Source organism: Vulpes lagopus, chromosome 17 (genome assembly GCF_018345385.1).
Source record: "Vulpes lagopus strain Blue_001 chromosome 17, ASM1834538v1, whole genome shotgun sequence".
Lineage (NCBI taxonomy): Eukaryota > Metazoa > Chordata > Mammalia > Carnivora > Canidae > Vulpes > Vulpes lagopus.
In genome coordinates this window covers 27,962,711-27,988,939 of record NC_054840.1, presented here as the reverse complement: position 1 = coordinate 27,988,939, position 26,229 = coordinate 27,962,711, and the positions used below count along the sequence as shown (strand labels likewise).

The 26,229-nt window shown below is 34.2% G+C and overlaps 1 protein-coding gene across 6 annotated transcripts in view; it reads left to right on the top strand.

The window, feature by feature from the left end:
* FXR1 (FMR1 autosomal homolog 1) overlaps positions 1–18,913 on the top strand; it is a 64,978-nt gene extending 46,065 nt beyond the window's left edge. Inside the window, exons 11-18 of one of the 6 annotated variants that reach the window (XM_041732053.1) lie at positions 4,218–4,304; positions 5,676–5,733; positions 5,821–5,883; positions 10,743–10,946; positions 12,683–12,883; positions 13,568–13,648; positions 17,018–17,109; positions 17,847–18,913. In XM_041732053.1, the coding sequence (XP_041587987.1) occupies positions 4,218–4,304; positions 5,676–5,733; positions 5,821–5,883; positions 10,743–10,946; positions 12,683–12,883; positions 13,568–13,648; positions 17,018–17,109; positions 17,847–18,017 (957 nt within the window). In that variant the 3' untranslated portion in view covers positions 18,018–18,913. Of the gene's footprint in view, positions 1–4,217; positions 4,305–5,675; positions 5,884–10,742; positions 10,947–12,682; positions 12,884–13,567; positions 13,649–17,017; positions 17,110–17,846 lie in introns of all 6 variants that reach the window. The other 5 variants (XM_041732054.1, XM_041732051.1, XM_041732052.1 and 2 more) reach the window with 5 other exon arrangements.
* The last annotated feature ends 7,316 nt before the right edge of the window (positions 18,914–26,229 follow it).

Here is a 26,229-nt window from a genome sequence, read left to right as displayed (position 1 = left end):
TTTATTTATTCATGAGAGACAGAGGGCAGAGACACAGGCAGAGGGAGAAGCGGGTTCCCTGCAGGGAGCCTGACACAGGACTTGATCCTGGGATTCCAGGATCGCGCCCTGGGCCAAAGGCAGGCGCTAAACCGCTGAGCCACCCAGGGATTCCCTGAAAACAATCATTTTTTAATTGAAATCTTTTAAGCTTTTGTGTTGCTATTAATTATGACACCAACATTCTGAAATTTCTTTTTCTGTCTCGCATGTTAATGTTTTGTCTACAATGCTGTTCTTTACTCATCATTTTAAGGATCTCTTACTTTGGTGGCTATGGTGGCTTAAAGCTTATATGCCTATGAATATAAGGCAAGGATTTTCTCAAGGCAAGGATTTTCTCCTAAATTATCTCCCAGGAAGCAGCTTCAGTTCTGCACAGTAGATTACGGCTTGGAGAGCTTGTTAGCCTATTGGAAAGAATTTGTCTTCTTTAAGAAAAAGAAAGAAAAAACTAGTCATGTTAGCCTAGATAACCTCACATCAAGTATTGAATTCGTAAAGATGCCTATTAAAGGACCACTTCCTTTATTATTTTAATTCCAATATAGAAGCAAAGAAAAAAAACAAATGAGGAAAACACATGACTTAGTATTACAGAAATGAGTACTTGTGGCTCAGATTGTTTCATCTTATACTGCTTCCAGAATTGCTATAAATTTCAACCTTTAAGCAGCCCTCCTTCCCATTTCCTTTGAGAGGAGGATTAAAATCAAAGTGTCATTAAAATTAGCACTTTCCCCTTTTATACACTCCCCCTTTTTAATGTATAAAATAATGATGATCCATTTGACATACGACCACTCCTAAAATTGATCTGTATATCAAAATGTTTACTGATCAGGGCCATTATATTAGTCAACTCTAAATTTCTTAGCTTGGTAGAAGTATCTATTCTTCTTTTACCTTGTCTTAATCTCTTGTTGCTTTCCAGTATTTAACATTTTGTTATAAAGCTGATTCTTTTAAGACTTTCTTGATAAATAAGTTTATTGTATTTTACTGTTTGCAGTTTTGGTTATTGTTACCTCCCATTTCTGTGCCAGGGTTAAGAAACTGAAATGCTTATAGAAACCAAGTAGTTGGGATCCCTGGGTGGCGCAGCGGTTTGGCGCCTGCCTTTGGCCCAGGGCGCGATCCTGGAGACCCGGGATCGAATCCCACGTCGGGCTACTGGTGCATGCAGCCTGCTTCTCCCTCTGCCTGTGTCTCTGCCTCTCTCTCTCTCTGCGACTATCATAAATAAATAAAAAAATTAAAAAAAAAAAAATTAAAAAAAAAAAAAAAAAAAGAAACCAAGTAGTTTATTAAATAGGAAGTTGGGATACACAAGATAGGGATAGGAGGGTACATGGTCCCTTTCTATAAAAGAAGCTTGTGCTGCTTATTAGCTTTAATGTGGTTGCCATGTGAGAACGCATGCATGTTGCTATATCTTTTGATGATAAGAGAAACTGGAAACCTATAATAATAGGCAGGATTTAAAAATATTCAGAACAATGCAAGTTAAAACAAACCTGAAGGTTGTTGGGAGCCACCGTTTCATAATTTAAGCTGTCTTAATGCGCTGATAGACTCTGTTTATAATTTATTTACTCTGAAGTCTTTGGTCACCCATCTTTAGCCTGAAATGACCTTTCCCACCTGTGTATCATAGCAATTATTATCTGTATAATTGTGTATTGGATGATTTTCTCAACCTATGTTAATTGTCTCACCAACCACATTATGAACTCTGAAATCAAGAAAGTCTGAATTCTCATATTCTCTACTTTTCTCTAGCCCTATGAAGTGTATAGAGTTAGGTGCTTAATCAATATTTCCACTCAGTTTTTAAGATTGGTTTTGAGTTTTTCACTGTTAGAGAAATATAGTTCTATAAAGGTTAGAACAGCACTGAAGAGTATAGCGTGAAAAGTAAATGTGTATCTATGTCCTGTCCATATTTCTCCTCTCTCTGTTGTGTCTAATAGATTTTAGACTGTTGTCGGTTGCCTTTTCATGTCTTTGTTTTGCTACTAAAAACAGTGCTGCAGCAAATATCCCTTACCACTGCAGAGTAAATTCCTGGAAGTGGGTTTTTTAGATCAAAGGGTAAAAGGCATTTCAATATTTAGATATTATTTTTCCCCACACATTCCTTCCGTCAGTGTCGGAAATGGGTCTCTTTTCTACATACTTGCCAGTATAGAGTTTCATCAAACTTTTAATTAGTGCTATTCCAGAAGGTGTACATGTTTTCTCTCCAAATGCTTAAGACATTTTAAGTTTTCTCTTAAGCATCTTTTGCATATTTTTTGCCTTTATTAAGTTGTTAGAGCTTTTACATTTTAAGAAAGCTAGTCTTTTGTCTTTTCCTATTCGTAGCAAATACTCTTTTTCCTTGATTTTCACCTTCAATATAAATTTTTTTATATTGTATTTTTTTAAGACTTTTGCTTTATGACTTAATACTTTTGCACTTTTTGTCCTGGTTGGTAAGGTCTTATCTACATGTAGATCATTTAGAAATCCTTTAATATTTCATTGTCTAGTTTTTTTTAAGTGTGTAAATTTTTTACCTCAGTGTAATATATATATATTTTTTGGCGGGGGCAGGGTATAAGGTATGAGGAACCAGGGATCCTGCTTTATTTTTCCCAAGTGCTAGTTGGTAGTGTCAGTGTAATCTATTAAATATTAAGTAATCAGGTATTGGCATTTTTAAAAAATCTGGGAATTTCACTGAAATAACTGTTAGAAACGCATTTGTATATTCAGTAATAATTTTTTCCTGAAATCTTTTATTATGGCTTTATAGCAGCGATTAAAATATTTTGTAAAGTGTGTCTTTAAGGTTGTGTCCCCACTTGTCCTTTTCTTTGGTGGTAACTGTTGGTGGTAGCATCTCAAATTCAGGTTCAAGGCATTGTATTTCTCTTATTCCTCGCAGATCATCTGGAATGACTTCTTTACCTACTTGGTGGCAAAATTCTATTTGTTTTTAACATTTACTTTAATATTTTGGGAATTCCCCTAAATTTCCACTTCTGGGAGTGGCATAATCCACATTCTACTTAATATTTTTATGTTTTTCATTGATACCACTAATGCTATACAGTAAGATTATTGCAGGAATGTTTAGTATCTTTTCTGTAAATTGCGAATGCCTTTAGAATAGGGACTTGATCCTTTTTCATTGTAGAGATTCTGGCAAGTAACAAGTGGTTTGTTGGGATTAGGTAACTGGGTATGAAATTGGCTGGCCCACTTGCTAATGGTATGACCGGGCAAATTGTTTTGTCAACGGTTAAACTGGAGAATTTTTTTAAGTGGAGCATTTTTTAAAGTTACTCTTTAATATTAAATAAGATATAGATATAGGATAATAATACACTATTAGAAACATGGTATGTGCTTAAAATATAATAGATCTTTTTTTTAACCCCTCCTCCATTTTTCATTCATTTGACATTCTTTCTTATCTGCCCATGAATTCCTGAGGATAGGGTCAAGACTTCTTACTTCCTAAACTTATAGTCCTTTTTTTCATGCCCTCTTAAGCCAGTCTGTTTAAATAGCTGTTAGGAACTCACCTGTAGAATCAAGTGAGAGACCCTGAAATTGATTAGGAGAGTTTATTTAGGTTTTTACTCATTTTCCTTAGCCATTAGAAAGCTGGAAGTATATTTGTTTGTAAATGTTTGTACTCTGTATGTGACACTTCTGTAAATGGTCAGGAGGCACTCCTTCCAGTGTACTGACATTGACAGTTTTGTTACGTGAGCACACATTAGGGATAGCCTAGCTCTAGTGTGCTTTATCTTTTTAAAGCCATAACTACCAGGGCAGTCTAAGTCTGTAAATTTATACCAGTTTGAAGGAAAATTTCTTTAAAAGGTAATTTATATGTGGAGAAAGATTGAATTAGAAATTAGAAAATCTGATATAAACTGATATTTTAAAAGCAATTTAAATTTTTAGCATACTTAAGTTGTGGGGCGAATACAGTGAGTTCTTGAAAACCTCAGTATTTGAAATTATATTGATTTTATTCTTAGTTTATTTGTAAATCTTGTATTTTAGTACATGTAAATCACTATTTTAGGAAAGTTTTCTGTATTATATATTGGTATGTCAGATTTAAGCTGGAGCTTTGTTAAAATACAAAATACTGAGGATGTTTCGTTTTCTTACAGGGTATGGTTCCATTTGTATTCGTTGGCACTAAAGAAAGCATTGGAAATGTGCAAGTTCTTTTAGAATATCATATTGCTTACCTAAAGGTTTGTATACTGTTCACATTTGTATCACTGTTGCTTCACATGTTAAAATTAAATCAGTTTTGTATTTGTATTAAATTTCAAGTCATTAAATATTTTTTGTTAATTCCGCTTCAAATTTACCCTGTTTTCCTACATGAGAAGTTAAAAGGTCTGTTGCCATAATAAAATGAATGGCCTCTTATGCACATTGTTCCTCTTTTTCTCTGAAGTTTTATATTCTTTCCTTTCTGTTAAAGGGTCACGCTTGTGTTGCTGTAATTTGACTGTCATCACATTATATGTATACATGTGTTGTACTGAAATCACTTTGTTTTTATGTCGTTGTTTTACATGCAAATAGGGTAGAGGACAGGGAATAAGATAGGCTTTCTTGGTAACTGGTATTTGAATCAGATGTGTCTATCTCACAGACATCATTTGATAATTCTTAACCATTGTTTCTAACATAATTTATTTGAGTTGATAAAGAGCAAAGATTTAAAAAAAGAAATGGCCTATAATGTATTAAAAGTTGGAATTGTCATTTTCTACTTTATCTATTATTACCAAGTTTTGTAATACCCTAACAGCTCTATCTCTGGTAGGTTTTACTTTGTTAGTCACTCATATCATTGCTGCTATGTTAATATTTTGAAAGCACACCTTATGATGTCATTTTTTTTTTTTAAACTCATGTTTAAAATCTCCATTCAGTCTGGCATTTTAAAGCTCATGCTTTATCTTCCAGTGTTCTGCTACCTTTTAGCCAGGAGCTTTGTCTGGTCACCTTACCTTCACATTCTGTAATGACCTCAATTTCTGAATGACCAAGTCTCCTAGGCCACAACTCAGATGTCAACATTTTGATGGAAAAGTAGATTAATAGTCCCTCTCATACATGGCACTTGTATCTCAGCAAAGTTTTAACTTCTTGAGGGGCTGAATCTGGTAATACTGTGTTATTATTAGGTCTATCACCATTTGTTCATTCATTCATTCATATTTAGTGCTAGGAACTAAACTCACACTGTGAATACTGCTCTAGCATAAGAAACATTTATTCTGCCCCATAAGCACCAACGAATAGTTTATTTCAATGCTGTCTGTTAAACATAGCCGTAAAGGTGGAAAGTCCTTGTCTTTTTCTCTATTGTATGCTTGTGGCACTTAGTATACTTGGAGCTTGCTAAGGTATTTAGTAAATGTTTAGTGAATTGCGTCAGCAGTGACCTTGTGAATTGTATTTACTAGGCACCCATTTGTATTTTACCAAATAATTGGCCAAAATCACAGCTTCTTTCATTGATAGAGAATATAGCTTTATCTGTAGGCTTTAAAGAAGGTAAGAATGGTGCAACATAGAATATTTACCCTTTTTTGTTTTGCTTATAGGAAGTAGAACAGCTAAGAATGGAACGCCTACAGATTGATGAACAGCTACGACAGATTGGTATGGGTTTCAGACCTTCTTCCACCAGAGGGCCTGAAAAAGAAAAAGGATATGCCACTGATGAAAGTACCGTCTCTTCTGTACAAGGTTCTAGGTCTTATAGTGGAAGAGGCAGAGGTCGTCGGGGCCCTAATTACACCTCCGGTTATGGTAAAAAACCAATTTTTTTTGTTAGTCGTTCTAGTTTAGGATCTTCAAAAATTATTGCTAAAATATTATTTAGTTCGTTTTTCTCCCTTGGCTTTGGGGGCAGGAGCTGGGTTTGAGCTATGTGCATGGTAGTGAAGGCATATAGTAAAAGGTGTATATTGTTCAAGCAGCTGTGTAATTAGATCAGACATGTTTTTGTTACATTGGCAGTTTATGATCATATTCTAAATATTTAGAATAAATATAGATGGAGCTTATATATACATATTTGTATACAAAAATGTATACATAAGAAAACCTAGTGATGGTCCCTCTAGGAATTCTCTTTTGCCTACCCTCCATGGAAAATAAAAATGAAAAATATCCTAGTCAGTGTGCTAAGGTTGTGTATAGCACATCTGTACTACCTTTATAAAATGTACTCTGTTGGCTCACTTGGCAATTTTGAATATAAATAATTTTACATTTGGAATTGTTTTATGAAATAACATTTCACTAGGAGGGCTTTTTAAAAATCCAGAACCAAATTAACATTTTATAAATGAGTATATATTTTTCCCAAATGTATTTCAGTGTGAGGATGGGGCTGTAACCCATATAGGAAGGGGCTAGTGGATGGTGGTGGTCAACAATTTTCTAATCCTAAATTTTCACTTATTCTTCTTCAGCTTTGGAGTTGTTCCATTTTTCTACATTTGGACTTGGATCTTAGCAGTGACCTGACTTTTGTCTTACCTCATTTTCTTCCCTTTCTTTTTCCTTTTCTTTTCTCTACTCCTCAATGCTTATCCTAACTGCTTTAGAGAAATAATTCCTAAGCTTTTTCCAAAATTGAAGACATTTTAGGGAAAATGGATAAACATAAAAGCTTAGAGTATGCAGATTGCACATCCAGATTTCATGTTTGAAGGATCATCTAATGATGCCAGAATTATATTAAATTTGCCCTTTCATTTATTGTACAGCTGAAAGGTTAATTATCCCTTTTCTTTCATATATTTCCATGTTCTTATTTCTTGGTAGTTTTGTAGTTTTTATTTAAAGTTAACTCTGTATTGAAACTTGAAAAATTTTAGTAAAGCATTTAAGGGTAGAAAATTGCGAAGTATTAACTGTATTCCTGAAAATACATTTAATAAAAAAGACAGTTAACCCGTAATTAAAGAGAAATACTGAATGATTCTAGAGATGCAAATTACTAGTACAGATAATCAGATTTGGCTTTTTGGATGATAGGATAATGAATTCATTGAAGACTTTTCTAAGCCTCTATGGAAAGTCAGCTTTACTGATGGGACCAGTCTCTTGCAAAATGCTTTAGTTGACAGTAGATAAAATTTTTACGAGTTAGTAAAGGTTTTAACCAGTCTCTTGCAAAATGCTTTTGTTGACAGTAGATAAAATTTTTACGAGTTAGTAAAGGTTTTTAGAGTTAGTAAAGGTTTTTAGAGTTAGTAAAGGTTTTTAGGAGTTAGTAAAGGTTTTTACGAGTTAGTAAAGGTTTTTACGAGTTAGTAAAGGTTAGTAAAGGTTAGTAGAGGCATATCATCTGGATTGAAGTAAGTTATGCAAGTTGTTCAGTAGATGGCACTCTTACCTCTGAAACTTTGCAGATTGGTGGTAGAATTGCATTTTTTGAAATAGCTATTGAATTTAAGTGAGCTTGAGAGAAAAACCATTTGAATTTGGTTATAGATGTTCTCTACTTAATATCAGGATATTTAGGTGATAAGTTGTATAAGAAATATTTGCTCATAATGTCTCTGAAGTTGGTATGTCCTTGGAATGGATGAGATTTTAAAGCTAATTGGCAACATTTTCTTTAATGGCACACAAACTGTCTTAAAATGAGTGGAAAGCTTATTGAAGTTGATAAAATGTACTTTAGCTATTAAATTAAGTTTAGCATACATGAACACTCAAAAGGATGTGAAGCATCTTCATAAGTGATTTTAGAAGTTTTAGAGGGGAAAATGTGATTCAGAATCCTGTTAAAACAGGTTTTATTTGTTGGAGTCCCTAAAAATTGAGTTAGTTTCATGAATAATTTTTAGAGCTATTAAAAATTTTTTTGGATTAATGCACTTGATATTTTGCAAAATTAGAGTGGTTGCAGTGATTTCAGCAGTGTTTTCTTTTGATGCTTTAACAAATTTCTTCTTCTTCTTTTTTTTTTCTTTTAAAGATTTTATTTATTTATTCACGAGAGACAGAGGCAGAGGGAGAAGCAGGCTCCTTGCAGGGACTCAGTCCCAGGTCTCCAGGATTGCACCCTGGGCCAAAGGCAGTGCTAAACCGCTGAGCCACCAGCGCTGCCCGATGCTTTAACAAATTTCAAACTTAAAAGCTTAAGATTTGGGATCCCTGGGTGGCGCAGCAGTTTAGCGCCTGCCCTTGGCCCAGGGTGCGATCCTGGGGACCCGGGATTGAGTCCCACGTCGGGCTCCCGGTGCATGGAGCCTGCTTCTCCCTCTGCCTGTGTCTCTGCCCCCCTCTCTCTCTCTCTCTCTGTGACTATCATAAATAAATTAAAGAAAAAAGTTTATAAAAGCTTAAGATTTATTATCTTTCAGTTCTCTAGGTCAAACATGAGTCTCATTGGGCTAAAATTAAGTGTCAGCAAGGCTGTGTGTCCTTTCTTGAAGCTCTAGAATAGGATCTGATCCTGTAATATTTCCAGCTTCTGGGAGTTCCTTTGCATATGACACCATCTTCCTCTGTCTTATAAAGCCAGTGACTGCAGAGTTCTCCTGTCTCTTTGGTTCTCTGCAGCTGAGATTCCATATGATCAGTTTTGGCTCACCAGGATAATCCATGATAATCTCCCCACCTCAATATTCTTAACCTTATCACATCTGTAAAGTCCCTTTTACCATCCCAGAAACATTTAAAAGTACTTTATTTAATATGAATAAATCAAGAGCACTAGCCAATTCATTAGCCCCCCCTTTTTTTGTTTTTGACTTTACCATCTTATCTGTGGAGATCTATTTATGTTTTGGACCACCCCCTTTTAACCATTTACAATACTAGATTAAGGTTAAAGTTTAGAATAATTTCCTTGCTTGTGACACTGAGTTAAATAATCCACTATATTTCTAGAGAAAATTCAACATGGACTTTTGTAAAAATTTGAAAAATGAGGTACTTCAGATTTTGGCCGTGTTTTTAGGCAGTGTATAGGCTTGTCATTAAATTAAAAAATTCTTATACATTCCAAAAGATGTTTTCACTACTCCTGAAATGATAAATTGCCCTTATTCTAACAAGCCATGACATTATTTAGTGAATTTTTTTGTCATTTGGAGAAATAAATATTTGGGAAATGCAGTCCCAAGACTCTCAATCCTAATGAATACTAGAAACTTGCTATATTTTTTCTAAAATTAGTTCCAACTAATTAAACCATTCTTATATAATTGAATGGTTACATCCATATTTAAGGTCATGTGAAGGAAAAAAGAATTATCTGTAAAGGAGATAGGAAGTTGTTAGGCTCTATCATTTGTTAAACTTAAATTTTATTCTGGGTACCTTAATACTTCTTTTGTGCATCTGAAGAGTTCTTATGTTTTACTTTCATCATCAGATGACTAGAGTTTAATGTAAGGAACTTGTAGTTTATCATGGAATCACTTTTATTTGGGAATAGGTAAACAAGAGACCTTCAAAATCATGCAGCATTTATTTATCAAGAGAGAATTGTTAAGCATATTTAGTGATATTTAGGGGGATATTTAGGGGGATATTTAGTGATAGGAAAAAGAGCTCTACCATTTGAATACAGACCATGTGGAACGTAAATCCAAAGGGCAAAAAATGGAAAACAACACATGACAACATTGCATGATAGATACATATTGCTTTAGGGAAATAAAAGGAGAGAAGAGGTCTGTTTTCAGTAAACTGATCTAAAACCAGAAATTGAACAGGCCTCTGGAGGAGATAAGTTTGGATACATGATAAAAAGGAGAGGGGAGGTAGAAGTGGCATTCCAGAATTAAAGAAGAGAAGTGGGAGTATTATAGTGATTGAGTCATCTAAATCTGACACTTTAATTGTGATATAATAGTAATAATATTACAAACTGTTATAGAATATTTGCAGTGTTTAAATTTTTAAAAGGTCAATATTAAAATAGATCATTGGAAACTTAAGAATGGTCTTGTAAACCGTTAGTCACAAATTCTTCTTGTCAAGGTAAAGTTGTCTTCTCAGCAATATTCTTAAAATTTGTTCTGTGATTTCAAATAGTGTATTCTAATTTAAGCCACTATTGTTCATAAAACAATTAGTTTTTGTATAGCCACTAGAAATACACTTCTAATTTATGAGAGACCATCAATTACAAGAAACTGATTTCAGAAATGTTAAAATACGGGGAAAAAATGCTCCCTGGAAATCACTGAAATAATGGAAGAGAGTACACTTATATAATAAGACTACTCCTTTTTCTAAATATGATTGAATTTGTTTTTAAATATTGGGTAGCAGTTATTTTTATTATAGTAATTTGTTTTTAAAACCAAAAGGGCAAAGTTTTTTGATTATTTCCCCATTTTAACTGCATTTGGATATTAATGTTTTGTGTTGTCTTTAATATTATATTGGCTCTATTTCATACATCTGGACCAATTTTTAATCTCCCACTAGTAGATCCTGTATTACTAGTGTAATATTAGTGTGTGATTATTACTTAGTAAATTTCAAATTGATTAAAATTTTTTTAGCTTTCTTTTAATCAGCCAATTAGGATTATTAAATAATGGTTTGTAGGAAATAATTTTGGAAAATTTCACTCCTTTTTTTCACCTTTAAAAAAAATAGGAATCTAATTGGCTTATGTTCTCTTTCCCAAGGTACAAACTCTGAGCTGTCTAACCCCTCTGAAACAGAATCTGAGCGTAAAGATGAGCTGAGTGATTGGTCATTGGCAGGAGAAGATGATCGAGAGAGCCGACATCAGCGTGACAGCAGGAGACGCCCAGGAGGAAGAGGGAGAAGTGTTTCAGGGGGTCGCGGTCGTGGTGGACCACGTGGTGGCAAATCCTCCATCAGTTCTGGTAGTCTTTTATATACTATGTCAGCATCCTTACTTTGTAAACAGTGTAACTTTATACAAGTTAATCCATTTCCCAAGGCCACCTGTTTTGGGAAGTGTCTTTTCCATGAGGAAAGTAGTGGAGCATATGGCAAGATAAGGAGAAACCCTCTAGGGTGTTTCTCAGTGAAAGTTTAGCTAGAATATTTAGGTCAGAGAAATTTTGGTTGGCTGACTCTGTTTTGATGGTCAAAGATTTCTCTCTAGTTTCTTGGGGGGAGGGCTTATATAATTAATTAGATTGTATATTTTTCTCCAGAATATTTGGGTTAGTTATTTCTTTTTGCTAGACAGACCCAGAAAATTTTAATGCACAGAGAGATCTAAATAACTTTATATACTTAACATTGAAAATTAACTGGGAAGACTTTTTGCTGTACTATGTACTATTTTGGGAACAAAGTTTGTGAAATTAAAAATTTTTAAATTTTTTGTGAAATTGAGCTGTAAAGACTGAGAACTGAGGTGCATAAGCAACTTCTTACTCATGTCTTTTTGTAGAAGTTGCCAGAATGTTTTTGTTTAGCATAATGGGCTGGGGAAAGAATTGTCAGCCATATGTGACCAGATTATATCAGAATATGACCTTTACATATCTTTATTGTATACCACTTGAAAGTTTATATAGTATTTTAAATGTTATAGAACATATATATAATTAAATGTATACCACACGTGCTCACAACCTATAAAAATCTGGAACAAATCATAAAATTTTAGGGCTTTTTAAAAGGTACTCTAGTACCAGTGATATTCTTTGAGCCCTAAGGTTAGTTTATAGATATTTAGGGAAATACTTTTTTTTTATATTTTACTACAATGCTCACTATTACCAAGGTTTATAAAGTTGTAGTATGCTGAATTGCACAATAAATGTACTTTAACCTAGTGCTTATGATTAATGGATAAACTTAGTGTCTTTTGCAAAGATGCTAGCTTGCTAGCTGTTACCAAAGGAAACTTAGAAAGGAAAAATCGTGATTAGGTGAATTTCTCCTATAATTTGGTGGAGGCAATAAATGCACATAGGTAAGATGGGTATTTTTTTTTCTTATAAATTATATCTTAAAACTTTCCCTTTCCCACCCTCACCCCACCTTACCCTGCCTTCTCTTTCTGGAGATGGGAGTACTAGTCAGCATTCATTTCTGTATTTTCCTATAACCAATTAGAATTTGAAGTTTTTTTTAGTTTGCTTTTTTGTGTAGACTTGTTTTGATTGCTTCAGTTCAGTAACATTTCTGTTATGCCATGGAGTGCAGGTATTGAGAGTTATCTGGGAATAATCCATTATTAGTACAGAGAAGCAGCCAACACCTTGAACTCCATAAAGGGGGCAAAATTGAATATTTATTTCTCTTCATTTTCATTTCTCTAGCCTCTGGGCAGGATTAGCTAAAGTTGTGAGTGTCAAAAATAGCATGTAACAATATACTATTTTCTAATAAATTTTCAAAAGAAGTCAAATGGTAGGAAACTGAGGGTATAAGCTCATCTTTAATTTTTCATTGCCATTTGGAGTTCTTCATGTTTGTTTTCCAGGAAAAATAGTGATACAGAAAACATTTGAATACAGAATATAGGGGATAGAATTGAAGTTTCTTTATCATTAATAGATATAGTTCAATATAGATCAAAACATTACTAATGACTGCAGCTCTCTTAAACGACTATTTCTTGCCTCTGACATGCATATAGTGCTCAAAGATCCAGACAGCAATCCATACAGCTTACTTGATAATACAGAATCTGATCAGACTGCAGACACTGATGCCAGCGAATCTCATCACAGTACTAACCGTCGTAGGCGGTCTCGTAGACGAAGGACTGATGAAGATGCTGTTCTGATGGATGGGATGACTGAATCTGATACAGCTTCAGTTAATGAAAATGGGCTAGGTATGTAAGCACTTAGGGAAAAGATACATTATTGTATAATATTAATGTATGATGCTTTTTTCAAAAAAAAAAATCCCAACGTAATGCAATTCGCATATTGATTTTTTCTTAGTGTTTACTTCAAACAAGGTAGATAGTCTGTCTGAGGTGTCTAGTTCTCAGATTCGTATAGCCAACTTATTTGCAACCGGAAGTGTTTATTTAAAGTGCCCTTTGATGTCATTAAATCAATACAGATAGTCAAACTGCAAGGCAGTTTATTGTTCCTAAACCAAAATTGGGCTTTCAGCTGCCTTTTTAAAATTTATGTAAACGACACTAGTGAAGGTATGTATATTGAGTAGTCATTAACTTCCAAAGGGCTAAAATGTTAACTTTGCTTAAAAACCTAAATTGTATTGGAAAGGAAGACTTTATTCCTGAATGATGATAATTAAGTTATGGAGTTTGTTCAATTAAGAGTTAAAACCCTCTTAATTTCCAGATGATGATGATTCCATTTTTAATCTGTTTGAAATGCTTAAAACTACAAAATTATTTTCCTGTCAGTAATGTATGTTGTTTTATCTTCCCTGCTTAATTAAAAGATTCTCTTACCCTTTCTTAAATCTTTGAAGGAAAGAAATTTTTTTGTTTTGTTTTTGTTTTTGTCAGTATAGTTCATGGTAAACTTTGCAATTACAGATGATAGTGAAAAAAAACCCCAGCGACGCAATCGTAGCCGCAGGCGTCGTTTCAGGGGTCAGGCAGAAGATAGACAGCCAGGTAACTTGAGTGGACCTGTGGACAACACCAGGTCACCAGCATGAAAAAATGTCATGTGTCTGCTTTCTAAATATATTATACTTACATGTACACATGTGTGCATATACATTCAAAGATGTGCATTGCATAAATTGTTTACTCAACTAATAAGACTACTACTCTTAAGAAAATGCATTCTTCCTTCACTCCGTAAATGTTTAGTAACCTGTCTAATTGAACTAATGTTGTGTCTTAATTTTTTTCCATGGAAATACTGTTGAGAAAACCATTATTTTGTCCACTTGGCAGATTCTTTATACTTGAGTTTGGGCCTGCCACCCCAGGGACTATGTTGTAGATTGTGATTGAGGTCGATTGGCAAAACTGGGCAACTTTTGCATGGTGCTGCTTACTATATTTGGATTCAGCACCTCATTTTTGTGGGAATTTTAATACCCACAGTTTTAAAAAAAAGTATAAATGAGAAAAAAACTTGAAAGTGTCTTTTTCTAATAAGAGGAATGCATGTTATGTTTTGTTTGTTTTTTGTAGTGTGATGCCTTTTCCCTTACACCTACTAACTATTCAAATTAATAGTACTTATTTATTAGTTTTAGAATGTTTAAGTAGTCATAATTTTTAGTAACTTCAAAGAAACTTGTTTGCTGTGTCTATATTATTTTGAACATAATTCCATTTCCTGTATACAGAGAATCACGTGTATATTCACAAGAAATTGTGTGCACCAAAAATAAACCCCTTTTAAACTAATCAATTTCTGCATTCTTTCCAAAGCAAATTCTTGGGTGTGTTTTCCCCAAATAAAGAATGTAAATTCAAGTATCTTTAATATTTTAAGTTTAGCGGTGGTAGAGACATTTGGGAAAACTGGTTAAAGGTGTTCCCACTCTTGAAGAAAAGTTCATGTTTTAAAGATAGTTGTAAATTTAAAAGGAATTAAATATTGTCCAAAATAGGTTTCCAGAAAGTGTTTGTTTTCCTTTCTTTTCACTTTCTTTGTAGAGTTAGAAAGAAATATTCTTTAGATCGAGAGATCATGTTTACATTGTTTAAAGTTGTCATGGCAGTGAATGCAATTTCTATCATACTTTGTACATAAGAAAATTCACGCTATCATTGTGGGGTGTTAACATAGGGTAGATAACATAATTTGTTAACTCTGTGAATGGTGGTTTATTACCAAGTCATTGGACATAAAAGACATAGTGGTGTTGAAGAGGTAGAGACATTTCTGCATGATATTAAGTGAAACCTGAGTAATTTGGGGTGTCCAGTGATTTGATGATTTGTGTTCCATACTGCATTTATTCCTATTTTACTGTTCTTTGGAATTGCTGCTTTTCCTGTTTAGAAATTCTTGTCCTGCCTTCTCCCCTCAACTTTTAAAAAGTTTAAAACTTTTAAAAGCCCCTTAAGGTAGCATTAGTGGAACAGGCACATCATTTTCTTCTTGCCCCTCGCAGTACTTCTAGAAAAGTTGCCTCATCTAAAAATATCAACATTCCCTTATACACACAATCATTTTGTTCTCGTTTGCTCAAAATTTCTTGTCTTTAGTATAAATTAAGAAGTGAATGAATATTCCTTAGTATACTTGGAATGGGACTCTGCACTTTTGTCCAGTTGATTTACCTGGGACCCTTAGAAAGAAATTCTGCAGTCCAAATTATGCTGCACAAATCCCTATATTTTTTCCTAGATACTAAATATTTATTAATCTTTATTGTCCTTTTAAATGGCTAGTCTTTTAAGGATTGGCTGTAGACAGGCTTTGAGTCAGCAGGGTTTGTTTTTTGTTCTGTGTGTGTAGATAGTGGAAGAAGTGGATGACGAATTCAAATTTAGCAATATGTTTGTGCAAGTAGCTGGGTTGTTCAGGTGTCACTGAGGGTGGAACTATGGAAACAGGATGAATTCATTAAGGTGCTCCCCAAACTAGAATCAGATCTAATGGTTTTGCCACCATGTATGTAGACATCATAATGAAATGGATATGATAGTATGCCTCTTCTCAAATTTGGAAACTATTATTAATTGTATTTATAAATTGAGAGTGGATTTAAATGATTTTTTTTAAAAGCTCCAAAAATGAGCACACCAGGTTTCTTAAAATTTGGAAGAGGCAGTTTTATTAGACAGGAAACCTCTTTAGTGCTGTTTCTTATAAATTGTTTATATTCTGAATTCAGTGGTTTCTTTGAGATTAAGATTCACTTAATAGTTTCAGAAAATTCTTGGATCTTAATAAAAGTTTTATGGTAATCCATGTTCACAAAAAATGAATTGTAAATACTATCCAGCTTCTTTATCAAAATGATTTATTTTCATATAATTTGAACTTGATGGGCCACTTCTCCCCTAGTGACTTTTAATAAATACTTTAAAATTTTCTTGAGTTTTCATTCTTTACATTAACTTGCTCTCCTATAAATTAAAATATACCATATTTCATATAATCAGAGATTTTCCTCACCAGTTTCTGGGAGAAAATAATTCCTTGAAAGAGAGCGACTATTTTGCTACTTCTCCAAATCAGTAAATTCTAAGTTGTAAGTCATAAAGAGAAAGGATTGAGGTGTAAAGGCCAGAGTACCTGTAGAACAGAGATCATTTGTTGCACTTGGGTTGGCCCAAGGGTGTAGTCTTCTGTCAGTGTTGCCATCCACTTCCCTTGCAAACACACATACGCTTCAGTCAGTCTCTTGAAAGATTGTGAAGTGGGGAAGAGGTGATTACAGAATTAATGGTGGCCCTTTTCCCACCAGGATCATTGTTCACATTTTTAGGGTGGTTTTAGTTTGCTTGTAGTTTTTTATTTTAGATCACTCAGAATGGTTTCTAGCGTGAAATGTGAAAAAGGAACCAAAAAATACCACATTTGGATATCTTGTGCTTTTTTTTTTAACCCGACTAATATTTAAGTCTTTTATATCTTTGATGAACTTTTCAAATTTAAATATATATATATAGCACACCATGATTGCACCAAATATGCCCCATTTTTTTCCCACTGAGAGTTGCAAACACTGGGCTTAGAATGCTGCATTTCCTATTCTTGGTTGTGGATTTCTATATCAAACTTTATATCCCACAACTGTAGAGTCAACCAGAAGAAATGGCTGGATTCTTGTGAAAGCAGATTTAATCTGGGCTTCCTTGGATCTCCAGCTTGGAATTTTCTCTTGTCACCATTAAATCACAGGCACATTTTTCAAGTTTTGTTTTTGGTTGGAGGTGGTACCCCGCTTAAAATTTCGAAATTGGGTTACCCACCATCAGTTTATTTTAAAAGTAAAATTACTCTTTATCCATAAATAAACTTTAGAAATATTTTTTCAACACCTGTAATTTTTTTCTCATCTTCAACAGTCACAGTTGCAGATTATATTTCTAGAGCTGAGTCTCAGAGCAGACAAAGAAACCTCCCAAGGGAAACTTTGGCTAAAAACAAGAAAGAAATGGTAAGGAGAATTTAACCTGTAGGTTTTGTTGTTTTTTGTTTTGTTTTTTGTTTTGTTTTTTTGGTATGGTTTAGCTTTATTTTTACTTAACTTACTGTATGATCGATCACTTGTTCCCCAACTAGACAAATAATATTTTAAAGACTACTCTTGTTTTGTTCTTGGCCCCAGGTAACTGAAGATATGCATGCTTGAGCCTGGAATACTTTTCATTTAGAATTCCAAATAGCATTTGTAAAATTCAGTCTACCCAAACATATTGGGCATAGAGACTGTTGGCTTAATTTTGGGGGAGCAATAGGCTATATACCTCTTCTCATTGATGGATATAGACCTTTTAAGTTTCAATTCTTTAAATGCTTTAAGGGATTTGAAATGTAAATGTGAATTTCAGAAAAAAAAAAGGTGAGTAAAATAGGTGTTTATGTGCTTAGGGTGTTAACTTTGTGTCTTTTACATGATGAGTTCTCCAGTGGTTTAAATTAGGTTCAAGTTTTCAGTAAACAAGTACAGATTCTTCCTTTGATTTAGTACTGCTAGGAACTAAAGGTAGAGATGAAAAAAGTGGAGTACATTGGTATATGCTTTGAAAATTTAAGAACATTTTAATTCTTTGATCCAATGTGGTTATGAAACTAAAATGATTTATTAGCTAATTAATGTTTATATAGCTGTTTTCCTCCTCAGCTGTAGATTTCATTTATAAAGAAGTTGAAAAAGTTGTCTCCCTTTGGCAGGCAAAAGATGTGATTGAAGAGCATGGTCCTTCAGAAAAGGCAATAAATGGCCCAACTAGTGCTTCTGGCGATGAAATTTCTAAGCTACAGCGTACTCCAGGAGAAGAAAAGATTAATACCTTAAAAGAAGAAAACACTCAAGAAGCAGCAGTCCTGAATGGTGTTTCATAAACTGAAGAAGTTCCTAGTTTACAGTTCTTTTACATTACATTTTACAATAGTGCTTGTACAAGCTTGCCAAAGATAGAATATGGATCGCCAGTCTTTACATCGCACTTTCAGTTCCTCCATTTGGAATTCAGAAAGGGGAGGGATCCTGAAGAAATCATATGTTAAACATACTTTGACACCTACTGTGTTATAAAATATATCATCAGATGTGCCTTGAGAATAGTATATGTAACATTAAAAAAAAGTTGCTGGCTATAGGAAATGTTATTTTGTTTTCAAAATATGGCAGAGATGGGGGGGAGGTGGGTGGGGTGGGATCCCTAATATCTTTATGAAAGCATTAGCTGCTTTTGTTACATTTTTAATAATATGCAACCACTTCTTCACCTGAGGAAAACTAGAATGAAATGCAGTCTAAAATATTTTGCACTGAATTGTAATTTCTCCATTAGTTTAGTCTGGAAACTGGTCTGTTTTAATGTGTTTTTTTAAATGCTGTATGTAGGGGAAAATCTGCAGACCACTGGAATTCATTTGTTAAACTCTCATCTGCAGGGACACTGGGTGATATTGGCAGTGACTGTTCTACATTGAGGCTTTGTTTGGTTTATTTATTAAAGTGTACAGTATTTAAAAATCAAACATAGCTTTAGTTAAAACACTAAGCTGAATTAGTCCTGTCCATTTCAGACATAACCTGAACTACTGAAAAGATCAATTTCCAGGAGGTTTATTCTGTATAAAAGTACATGTTAGTCTTCAGTAGAGTATCTTTTCCTTTTTCCTTTTTCTTTTTTTTTCCTTTTTCTCCCCCCCCCTCCTTTTTTTTTTGATTTTGGTTGTTTGATGTGCAATATGTTTTTGTATGCAGGTAGTAAATAAACTTTGATCTTCCATTTGCTGATTTTTAACTTTCTACTTTTTATAACAATTGTAGCAAAGTAGCTGGAGCTAGTAATAGGCCTAGAATAGTCATCTTGATTGCTTTTTCAAAAGCATTTATACTTGCTCATAAATAGTACTAAAATATTAATTGGTCAGTTAATCATTTTGTTATGAATCCTCTGAAATCTTAGCACTTAAAATTTAGTCTTTTGGGGTAGATTGGCTTAGGGAATTGATCATATATTTATTAGGCAAGTCTTTATAATCTTACAAAGGCAACTTTTGGGAAGGCTATGGGGTAAAATCCAGAATTTTGCTTTGGTCTTTGATAATTTATTAAAAATTATTTTTGTAAAGAATGGTAAGCAATTTTAAAATAAGAAATAGACCATTAACTTGGTTTTTGATTCTATAAGGAAATAATTTTGAAGGCTGTCATACTAACGATTGTAGGTTTTTTTGTATTTATTTTAGCCACATGACTTAATTTTAGAAGATAAAGACTTCACATAAAGTGTGTTCAGAGTAACAATGATAGAGTAATTACACAGATAATTGTGAGGTCATACCAAAGTGGGTTTACTGGAGGGGTCCCCCAATAATAACGCATAGGCAGATGAGCAAGAAAGACAACCCTTGGTGTTGAAAAGTGTTTTTTATGTGCATAATTTGTCTTAATTTGTTATGTGCATAAAACTTTTAAGTGATTTTAGTTAATTTATAATAACAAAGACAATTCAAAGTATTGCTAAAAATGTATTATTTGCCAGGTGAGTGTACATATAACCCTACACCTCAAATTTATTATCACTAAAGTTAAGATGTGATGGTATTAAATGCATTTTCCTAAAAAACCCTGGTAACTATAAGTTAAGATGTGGTATGAATAGCATAATCCTTGCATTTTTAAAATAATGGTACCAAATAATTTCATACTCTCATTTTTAAAAACTTACCCCACACACATCTTCTTTAACCATCAAAGGTTAGAAGTAAAACTCTTGTTCTTTTCAGTAACAGGGTTACAGATTAATTATAAGGTATGAGAATTTTCATTAATACCCAAATTGGTAAATATGGTAAAAAGAAAAAATGAGTTCTCATTTTCTTTCATATGGAATAGATACATTAAGTTCCTTCTTCCATATTTTATTGAGAAAGTAATATAAAACCATCTTAGAATAGTGCAAGCAGTTCTTTAGAATAACCATATTCTAGGAAATCAGAACCAAGATTTTATTATTTAATAACAACCTATTGTCTTGTGTACTGCAGAACCACATAGGCCTCCCCCAGTCCCCCAAGTAGAGGGGAAGGAGGGGCAGAGAGAGAATGGGAGAGAGAATCTTAAGCAGGCTCCACACGCCTAGCACAGACTGATGCCTGGGGCTTGATTTCATAATCTTGAGATGCTTCCCTGAGCCAAAATTGATTGGATGCTTAACCAACTGAGTCACCCAGGCACTCCCAAGATAGGCTTTTTTGGGGGGGGGGGGTAAATACCATATACTCTGATCAAGAAGTGAAAAGCCTACTACTCCCCAACAGAAGTAATATGTTCCGATTTATTTTGAGAGGAGTGCATCTTTTTTGGCTACTACACCAGTTAGATGTTGCTATGGGAAAACTTACTGGTAAGTTAGGACCTGCTAGAAGACACTCAAATTTATATGTATAAAGGTCTTATGTAGTCCTTACATTGTTTCAGTATACTTACATGAAACCACAGGTGGAGCCTTGGGAAACCTAGTATTCTTGGGTTTGGCATCATCTTTTTAGAGATTTTATTTTTAAGTAATGTCAATCCCCAACATGGGACTCAAACTTAGATTGAGTCACCTGCTCTCCTGACTGAGCCAGCCAGGCACTCCCTGGCATAACCTTTTTAAAGACTTCATTGGGCCTAAAACTTTTGCAAAATGGTGTAAAGGGGTCTTTGTTGATAGCTCAGTTACTGTTGGTAAAATTATAATAGGGGTAGATGAGATTTTAAGTAGTTGTAGGTTAAGAGAAGCAGCACATCAAACTGATGAGTTCATGAAAACCTTACAGGCATTCCTTAGAACCAGGTTATGGGAGATTGCTTAAATGATTTTGCAAAAAAACAAAACAAAAAACCAAAAACCCACACACAGAGGTACATGTAGGCAAGTAAAATAACCTAAGGACATACACTAAGCTAGTAAGGAAGAGGCAAAAGTAGCTGGCATTTTTTTGTGTTCCGGTTCTCCATGGCAGCCATTCTTCTGTAGTTTTGATCCATTACCTTTATGCTAAGTCACAGGTATTTTTGTATTTGCTGTGAGTCTAATGAGTAACTTGAGAAAGGTCACTACGGAGTTGGTATATTAACAGAATGTTGCAATTAGGTTGGGAAATAGTACCATTTGTCTTTACACAGATTTCTACTTTTTTGAGTTTGAAACCAACCTAGTTAGTTTTTTCCTAGGTTATGTCTACAATAAACTTGGTCTACTGAGGGCAGATGAATGGAAAACTAGCTATGATGCAGAAAGTCCTATGGCAGATGGTGGAGATTGATAATGGAATGAGGGTAAAGGAAATTTTTACATTTGGATTTTCTTTTCTTTCTTTTTTTTTTTTTAAAGATTTTATTTATTCATTCACAAGAGAGACAGAGGCAGAGACACAGGCAGAGGGAGAAGCAGGCTCCATGCAGGGAGCCCAATGTGGGACTTGTTCCCGGGTCTCCAGGATCATGCCCTGGGCTGAAGGTGGTGCTAAACCGCTAAGCCACTAAGCCACATGGGCTGCCCTACACTTGGATTTTCTAGAAAGACCTTAAAGAACTTGGATTTGAACTGGATATAAGTGACAAAATTTCAGTATGCAAAAGGATGTTTGGTTGAAGCCTCACTTAGTTTATCTTTGGTATTATGGTTTGGCTCCCTGTTAACTTTTATAAGGATATCTGGTATAGTGAATTTGGTGACTCCTTTTTAAAACTTTTAGTTCTTAAGTGTTCTTGAATAGTAATTACAACTTTTAATAACATTTGGGTTTTCAGGATCTGTAATAAAGCAACAATCATAGTCTGCTATAAACTTTGGCAAATGGTAGTAATTTGAAGTTGAACTCAACTGTTGGTTGAAAATAAGTAAATTATGTTGAACCATACAAAACTGTCAATAGTTGGCAATTTTAGACCCAGTGGCAATTTCCTATGGCTCAGTGTTGCTCAAAACATTTCTAAGTATTATCATTTACTCTAGAAATCCAAGAGTCTTTTAACACACCCAGAAAAATCCCTTCTTGATGAGGAAAGTACGTAACACTAAGGAAATAATTTTTAAAGAAGGGTTTATTAGTGGATTGCTTAAATTGACATTCTTCTGTACCTTCTATATTCACTACTTCAAGTACTGAAATAAGGTATGGACTATAATGCAGGCTATACTCTTTGTAAGAGGATTTTTTCCACTAGTCCATTTGACTTGCCTGTTTCTTTGATAATTTCGGAATTGTAGGTATTGGTGTACAGAATTGGGAGTTTCTATGTACCTAAACCAGACATTCACAACTAAACTATGCAGAGTCCTGCTACTAAGTATACTAGTGAAGAGCTCAAATTTGTGTTTCAGTGATTGGTATGTTTTTCCTGGGGTGAAATTAACAGGAATATTTTCCAAATGTTTTGTACCTTTTTTTTTTTTTAACTTGAGTTGTCAAAAAAAAATAACTTGTCAAAAGTAGATACATATTTTTTTGGTATTAGAAAATATTTCCCATAGTTTTTGTAGACAAACCAGTTTACATTGTTGCCTGGAGCTAATGCTGCTTCGACCTGGTTGAGTTTCACTTTAGAACCTGCCCTTTTCAGGTTGTAAAGAAAAATGTAAACATTACTGGAGAAATTCCATTAATTGCAGCTGTACTAAAGTAACAGCAAATGTTAACATTTCAGATTATACCTTAACACTAGACCATGGCCCTTTTCATTGGGTAAGGAATAATCTGTAACACTGGATAGAAGCTCTTCCTAGATCCTGTTGCTAAGGCAACATTTGGCTATAAGCAGACACACTGTACTCTGAACAACAGTGCCAGTGACAAAAAGCAGAGCTTAGGTCATTTAAGTTTCCTGGTGCTCAAGGTTACTCACAGTTCAGGATTCTTTTTATAACCAAAAACCCATTCAAGCATTTTAGATAACGTTTTTATACTTCAAATTTTAATTTTTTCTATCATATTTGTTCTCCCATTGAAACAATTCTGTATTCAGCCAGTGTGGAAACTTAAAATCTCACTTGTCAACTCTTTAAATGAAGCATTCTGCCGGAGTGAATTTTTTAAAGAATTATTTCTGATGCAAGGTTTTAAGGTAGGCATACATTTTCAATAGGCTGAATATAGCTTTTTAGTGTGGCACAGTTCAGCATGCTTTTAGGGTTTTACCTTTGTGTTAAGATGCTTGTTACCTGATTTTTTCCAATTGGTTTTCTACCTGCCTTTGAGACCCTTTTCAAAGCTTCTGTTAAGGTTAGCAGAGAAAATCTTATTATCAATATGTAGAATTAGAATATATAGGCATGAGTATGCCACCTGTTTCATACAAGTTCTCGTTTCTTGAATGGTTTGGGCGTTCTGGGATATTGATTTGTATAATTGGACTTTTTTTTTTTTTTTAATGCTTCCATAGGTATTCCATCATTTGGGAAGTATGTTGAGAATTTTCCTAAAATTCTAAGTAGGAAAGGATTTAACTTTCAGGACCACTCATAGTCCACTTTGATCACCAGCAAAGGAGTTTTTTTACAAAGCCACATGTGTCCTCTAGTAATGTCAACCCAGAGGCAGTGAAGGCAAAATGGAAGGGACAAAGTAGCGGAACTAATCTCTAGTATGCCAGATCTAACATTTGGGTGGGAATTCCCCTGTAACCTATTCAACCAATATAGAGAGAACTGTTACAAATGAACATAGTAAATTGGATCAGACACCCCCCGGGGCTTGCTTGTAGTTTCATGAGCTGTGTAACCTCCAAAATACTTTGCTCTTTTTGTTTCCCTACCTATGAAATGTAGAGGAACCTGTGTGGTTTTTTTTTTTTTTTTTTTTTTTTTTGAGTTGGTCCTTATTAACATGTGGAGAGGCAGAGGCCTAAGGATGTAGGTAGTATACTCAGAGTTGCCTGGATATTACTGCCTAAGTTGACTTGAAACCTGCACTTCCTGTGTCTTATTGTGTTCATACTTCCCTCCCCCTTAAAAAAAAAAAAAGGCTTGAGTGCCTACTGATAAAATGGCCCCAAAGCAAAGTAATGACAGCTCCCAGATTCAAATTTCATTACCACCAAAAACAAAACAAAAAAAAACACCAAGCCATCCCTGGTTATCAAATTAGTGACAGATATCACAGTATAGCTTAACAGAATGGACTTTAGATTTGAGAAAGACCAGCCTTGTCACCCAGATACTGTTTTGGGCCTTACTTAACCTCACTATTGTTTCCTTGCTTGCCAAACCTGCACAATCCTAGTACACTGTAAGTAGTCAATAAATGTTAACATTATACATACATATTTTGTTAAAAAGTTAAAAGATGGAGGCTCTCTTAATACAGATCATACTTGCATCAGTTACCCACTATGATCAGGAACCCCCACACAGGTGACTTTTTCCCAAGAAAAATATGGTAGGTTTGCTTCATACTCTATAATGAGATGTAGATTCTTCTACTTAAAAAAGGTAAACCTAGAAGAAATAAAACTGATGACTATGAAAGAAAAACGTGCTCTTGTGCTTTAGTGTTATTTTAAAAGCAGTTTTTCATTGTTTTAATACTTGCCTTAAAACAGGCATGCTATTTGTATTAAACACCTATAAGCATACCCAGTATAGAAGTTTGCCCTTTTAGAGTTAATGCTTGATTGCCTGTGGGCATGTTCTCGCACTTCCCATGTGTTTTTCAAAAATTTGCTTTGTTGTAACTTAAATTTTTTTTTTTTTTTAAGATTTCATTATATTCATGAGAAAGGCAGAGAAGCAGAATCCTCATGGGGAGCCTGATGTGGGACTGGATTGGGGATCATGCCGAGCCACTTGGGTGCCCCTAATTTAAAAGTTTTAATTGGTATCTTTTCTTAAAACTTGATTTAGTTAAAAAAAAAAAAAAGGTTAGTAAGCCGATTTAGTTGATCCTGTTATTAGAGTCCTTGTTTGCAAATTCACTTGTCAAAATTTATTTGTAACCCCAGAATTAACACCCAAGTTAATTTCCTGCTCAGGGACATGCGGAGTGGTGAAGAATTTATATCACCCAATGCCCAAAGTGATGCTTGCTTTGTTTCCGTTACCATACTGTAAAGAAGCATACCTTCTATGGTGCATTTAATGCCAAGTTTTTCACATTTTTGTGCTTACTCGGGACTTTAAGATGGCCCTCAAGCCTAGTGAAGTCCTAAACAAGAAGGTTGTGACGTAATGACAGGTGTTAGGGTTGGCTGCAAGTTTAACGTTAATGAATCGACATAAATGTCTTTATATACGAAACACAGCTAAAACAAAGCTATATATTGACTGGTTGATAAAAACATGGCCCAGAGGTTCAGAGGAACCTTAATTCCCCTATGAACACATGGTTCAGTATTTGCTAATTTCAGTGTTCCAGTAACTTCACAGAACAAAACTACTTTGAGTAACAAATTAACCTTCATAGCCCTTATCTCTAGAAAGAACTAAAAAGATTTATCCAACTTTATAAAAGCCATGGCTGCCTTAAGCTGGTGTTTTCTCCTACTCTAAATCATAAGTGGAATTGATCAGATTTTAAGAAAACGGAGAAGGCGGATATAACCCTAATCTGAAGTGCAGGTAAACACATTCCAATACTAAATAAATAGGATTACCACCATTTTGATCTGACCTTGAAAGTTTTGTGTTCTCCATTTATGAGAATTTTTAACATGACATAAAGTTCACATGATAGTATAAATTAATATCTTAGAGCTAAAGAAAATATTCCTGCTGGTGGCCACAGACTATTTTACCTCAGGTGTTCTTATACAGGTCCTCTGGTTAAGATCCTACGATTAAAAAAAAAAAAAATCCTACGATAGTTAGACAAATAGCCGTTTACCCTCAAATGTCATTTAAATAGGAGCTTACAAATTTTCCAATAGTCCAAGCTGAATATTTTCATAATTGAGCGATTTCAGTTTTTAGTTTTGCTAATTGTATTTAAGCTTGGTCATAACAAATGGAAAAACTTAAAAAACAAAACCCAATTTATAAACTGTCAGTTTCTTTAAGTGGCTAGTTCAATACAATGAAATACTTCTTGATTAAAAACAAGACCTCTACTGTCA